The 5,239-nt window shown below is 42.4% G+C and overlaps 1 protein-coding gene across 2 annotated transcripts; it reads left to right on the top strand.

The window, feature by feature from the left end:
- The first annotated feature begins 54 nt into the window (after positions 1-54).
- Positions 55-5,160, top strand: LOC116863682 (ATPase family AAA domain-containing protein 2B-like). 2 transcript variants are annotated; one of them, XM_032851061.1, is made up of 5 exons: positions 55-1,831; positions 1,980-2,613; positions 2,811-3,033; positions 3,152-3,469; positions 3,575-5,160. In XM_032851061.1, the coding sequence occupies exons 1-5, from the start codon at positions 499-501 to the stop codon at positions 4,976-4,978; spliced, it is 3,912 nt and encodes a 1,303-aa protein (XP_032706952.1). In that variant the 5' UTR covers positions 55-498; the 3' UTR covers positions 4,979-5,160. The 2 variants fall into 2 exon arrangements, with proteins under 2 accessions (XP_032706952.1, XP_032706951.1); XM_032851060.1 differs by having other exon boundaries at positions 3,152-3,484.
- Positions 5,161-5,239: the final 79 nt, after the last annotated feature.

The following is a 5,239-nucleotide window of genomic DNA, read 5'->3' as shown; positions in this document are numbered from 1 at the left end:
TGTTAGAAAAAGCTTAATGAGTATTTGGTGCTCAAAACAATGAAATGGGGGTCCAAGTCGCCTGGGCCCGGGCCTGGGCCTGGGGCCGGAGCAGAGCCTGGGGCGACCGGAGGCAGCAGCCATTTCATCTCCTCTCGGACCCGCTCCTCCAAGACCCGCGCTGCCAGCTGCCCCGGCGCCAAGGCCGGGGGAAGCGGTGGTGCCGGCGTCGCTCTGGAAGAGGCCCGGAAAGCTGAAGTCGATGGTAGTTTAAGTGATAGCCATGTGTCTCCTCCAGCCAAACGCACTTTGAAACAACCTGATTCTGTTTGCAAAGACAAATCAAAATCACGAAGTACTGGTCAGCGAGAGGAATGGAACATACCAACTGGACAGGCCAGGTTAACTTCTCAGCCTGGTGCTACATTACCAAACGGACATAGTAGCTTATCCCTTCGAAGCCATCCCCTTCGAGGGGAAAAGAAGGGAGATGGGGACCTTTCTTGTATAAATGGTGACATGGAAGTCAGAAAAAGTTGTCGTTCCAGGAAAAACAGATTTGAAAGCGTGAACCAGAGTTTGTTATTTGATCAACTAGTAAATAGTACTGCTGAAGCTGTACTACAGGAAATGGACAACATTAACATCAGACGGAATCGTCAGTCAGGAGAAGTAGAAAGACTTAGAATGTGGACTGATACAGAATTTGAAAACATGGATATGTATTCAAGAGTGAAAAGGCGAAGAAAATCACTGAGAAGAAATAGTTATGGGATACAGAATCATCATGAGGTCTCCACTGAGGGTGAAGAAGAAGAATCTCAAGAGGAGGATGGAGATATAGAAGTTGAAGAGGCAGAAGGAGAAGAAAATGATAGACCGTATAATTTGAGACAAAGGAAAACAGTGGATCGATACCAAGCACCTCCAATAGTACCGGCTCATCAAAAAAAGAGGGAAAACACACTGTTTGATATTCACAGATCTCCAGCAAGAAGAAGCCATATCAGGAGAAAGAAGCATGCCATTCATAGTAGTGACACAACTTCTTCTGATGAAGAACGCTTTGAAAGGAGGAAATCAAAAAGCATGGCAAGAGCAAGAAATAGGTGTTTGCCTATGAACTTCAGAGCAGAAGATTTAGCTAGTGGTATTCTCCGAGAACGTGTCAAAGTGGGTGCAAGCTTGGCTGATGTTGATCCAATGAACATTGATAAATCAGTGCGGTTTGATAGCATAGGTGGATTGAGCCATCATATTCATGCACTAAAGGAAATGGTAGTATTCCCACTTTTATATCCAGAAATTTTTGAAAAGTTTAAGATCCAGCCTCCTAGGGGCTGTTTGTTTTATGGCCCTCCTGGCACAGGTAAAACCTTGGTTGCCAGAGCATTAGCTAATGAGTGCAGTCAAGGAGACAAAAAGGTCGCTTTTTTTATGCGAAAAGGAGCAGACTGTCTGAGCAAGTGGGTTGGTGAATCTGAACGGCAACTTCGGCTTCTTTTTGATCAGGCATATTTGATGAGACCTTCCATAATATTTTTTGATGAAATAGATGGATTGGCTCCAGTTCGCTCCAGTAGACAAGATCAGATCCACAGCTCTATAGTGTCAACCCTCCTTGCTCTAATGGATGGATTAGATAATAGGGGTGAAATTGTTGTTATTGGTGCTACAAACAGACTTGATTCTATAGATCCTGCTCTTAGGAGACCGGGTCGTTTTGACAGAGAATTCCTTTTCAACCTGCCTGATCAACAGGCAAGAAAACACATTTTACAAATCCATACCAGGGATTGGAACCCAAAATTGTCAGATGCTTTTTTAGGTGAACTGGCTGAAAAATGTGTTGGGACCTCCATCTCCGAAGCAGCATCCCTCAGCTTTTGAACCACAAAGACCTCGACATCTTCTGGTGAGGAGAAAACGTAAATCTCTCCAGCACTACTCCAGTTTAAGCTTTGCCTGGTATAAGAGAGCATGCGCCAAAACCATTTCATGCTATTGTGGAGCTGATATCAAGGCCCTGTGCACTGAAGCTGCCCTGATTGCCCTGCGGAGGCGTTACCCCCAGATCTATGCTAGCAGTCATAAACTGCAGCTAGATGTTTCCTCAATAGTGCTCAATGCCCAAGATTTTTACCATGCAATGCAGAATATTGTGCCTGCTTCTCAGCGTGCTGTCATGTCTTCAGGACATGCACTATCCCCCATCATAAAACCGCTGCTGGAAAGAAGCTTCAACAACATCCTAGCAGTCTTGCAAAAAGTGTTTCCTCATGCTGAAATTAGCCAGAGTGACAAGAAAGAAGATATAGAAACTCTGATTTTAGATGATAGTGAAGATGAGAATGCTTTATCAATTTTTGAGACCAGTTGTCACTCAGGATCACCAAAGAAACAGTCATCAGCTGCTGCTGTACATAAACCCTACCTTCATTTTACAATGTCACCATATCATCAGCCAACCTCTTACAGGCCAAGATTATTGCTGTCTGGAGAACGGGGCTCAGGTCAAACTTCTCACCTTGCTCCAGCACTTTTGCACACTCTAGAAAAGTTCTCTGTGCACAGACTAGATCTCCCAGCACTTTATTCAGTTAGTGCCAAAACACCTGAAGAATCATGTGCACAGTTTTTCTGTTTTCTACTACACCTTGCACATCCACCAATCCAAGACACCCTATAGAACTTTGGAAAACAATAATCCTTGGATTTTCAAGATCCAGGATAAGAGGGTGCGTGTTTGCAGAAAAGGTCAAAATTTGAGAGTCCTGGAGTTGTACTGTACAACTGTTCTGGATTGGTGGATATGCAAATATTAAAGGAAGGGAAGGAGCAAATATTACTTTTGATATTTTTCGTGAAGCTCGAAGAACAGTACCTAGTATTGTTTACATGCCTCACATTGGTGATTGGTGGGAAGCTGTCAGTGAAACTGTGAGAGCTACTTTTCTGACATTGCTACAAGATATACCATCATTTTCACCTATATTTTTATTGTCTACCTCTGAAACCATGTACAGTGAACTGCCTGAAGAGAACTCTTTCAGGGTGCCTGGCTGACACAGTTCACTAGAGAATGCAACTCTTGATCTTGGGGTCACGAGTTCAAGCCCCACCTGAAAAAGCTGAAAAAAGACTGAAAAAGCAACCCACAGAATGGCAGAAGGTTAAATGTATCTTTAGAATACAGTATGAAGAGGTCTTGTATATTCAAAGGCCTATTGAAGAACACAGAAGAAAATTTTTCCAAGAATTGATTCTCAATCAGGCATCAATGGCTCCACCACGGAGGAAACACACTGGTCTTTGTGCTATGGAAGTGCTTCCCCTTGCACTACCTTCTCCACCTCGTCAGTTATCAGAATCAGAAAAAAACCGGATGGAGGACCAGGAGGAAAATACTTTAAGAGAGTTGCGGTTGTTTCTCAGGGATGTAACCAAGAGGCTGGCCACAGATAAACGCTTTAACATCTTCAGCAAACCGGTGGATATTGAAGAGGTCTTGTTTCAGTAGTGTGCAAACAGTGAAGTTGAACTGGCTAAAAGAAAAAAATGTTGACATCTTTTTTTGGAAGGAAAAAAAACAAAGGTTTCAGATTATCTTGAAGTAATCAAGGAACCAATGGATTTATCAACAGTAATAACTAAAATTGATAAGCATAATTACCTGACTGCTAAGGATTTTCTGAAAGATATTGACCTCATCTGTAGCAATGCTCTAGAGTACAATCCAGATAAGGACCCAGGAGATAAAATAATTAGGCACAGGGCTTGTACCCTGAAGGACACTGCACATGCCATCATTGCAGCGGAATTGGATCCAGAATTTAATAAACTCTGTGAAGAAATTAAGGAAGCAAGAATAAAAAGAGGCTTATCGGTAACAGCAGAACAAATAAATCCTCATGGCACTGGAGCTCGGAAGACTGAAACTAGAGTTGAAGAGGCATTTCGGCATAAACAAAGAAATCCATTGGATGTCTGGCACAACTCTGCAAATAAATGTGCATTTCGAGTTCGAAGAAAATCAAGGCGGCGATCACAGTGGGGTAAAGGAATTATTAAGAAAAGGAAAGTCAATAATTTAAAAAAAGATGAAGAGGACGCTAAATTTGCAGACTATGAGAACCATACAGAGGACAGGAAGTTGCTAGAGAATGGAGAGTTTGAGGTAAGCACTGACTGCCATGAAGAAAATGGCGAAGAGACCGGAGACCTCTCTATGACCAATGATGAATCATCATGTGACATCATGGACATGGACCAGGGGCAGAGGCTTAACAATGGAGCGGGCACGAAGGAGAACTTTGCATCTACTGAAGAGGAAAGTTCCAATGAGTCTCTGCTCATCAACAGCAGCGGTTCTCTAAATCCAGAACAGACATCTAGGAAAGAGCCTTTCCTTAAAGGAAGCTGTCTCAATGGTGAGGCCTCCACTGACAGTTTTGAAGGAATACCAGTTCTGGAGTGTCAGAATGGCAAAGCTGAAGTAGTCTCTTTCTGTGGTAGTGGTGACAAATGTAGTTCTGAACAAAAGATTGTCCCAGAGGACCAGTCAAAAGAAAAACCAGAAACTTCGAATGAACATCATGGAGATGATCCTGAGAAACTAGACGCCCTGGAATGTAGCAGTAATGAGAAGTTAGAACCCAGCCCCGAAGTGGAGGTTAAAGATGCAGAACTGGATAAAGAAGGTGCTTCTAAAGTAAAGAAATACCGTAAGTTAATTTTAGACCAGGCAAAAACAACAAGCCTGGAACTGGTTCCAGAAGAGCCGTCTGAGCCTGTGCCGCCTCTTATAGTTGATCATGAGAGATTGAAGAAATTGCTTGATTTATTGGTAGATAAAAGCAACAATCTTGCAGTTGATCAACTTGAGAGATTATATTCTCTTCTTAGTCAATGCATCTATCGTCATCGTAAAGATTATGACAAATCACAACTTATAGAGGAGATGGAAAGAACAGTTCATATGTTTGAGACATTCCTATGAACTTTTCAAGATGAGTGGTTTATCCTCTCCCATCTGCTCCTGACAGAGCAGTCTTCTGAGCCATTCAATTTCAAATTGCACCAATTATGTGCAGAGCCTTGGTGTAAAGTGCTCTCTCACTCATTCTTTCTCTCTGTTGAATTTGGTGCTATTGTCTCAGGTACTTGAAACCAACCAGCCTACAAGAACCAAACAGAACTTCAGAAACATGTTGTATTTTCCATAAAAAAAAAAAATACAACCCCAAAAAAAAAAAAAAAA

Source organism: Lontra canadensis, unplaced genomic scaffold, assembly GCF_010015895.1.
Source record: "Lontra canadensis isolate GAN:19392208 unplaced genomic scaffold, GSC_riverotter_1.0 scaffold2261, whole genome shotgun sequence".
In the NCBI taxonomy this organism is placed as follows: Eukaryota; Metazoa; Chordata; class Mammalia; order Carnivora; family Mustelidae; genus Lontra; species Lontra canadensis.
The sequence above is the reverse complement of the archived record's forward strand: the minus strand, read 5'-3'. Positions and strand labels throughout refer to the sequence as shown.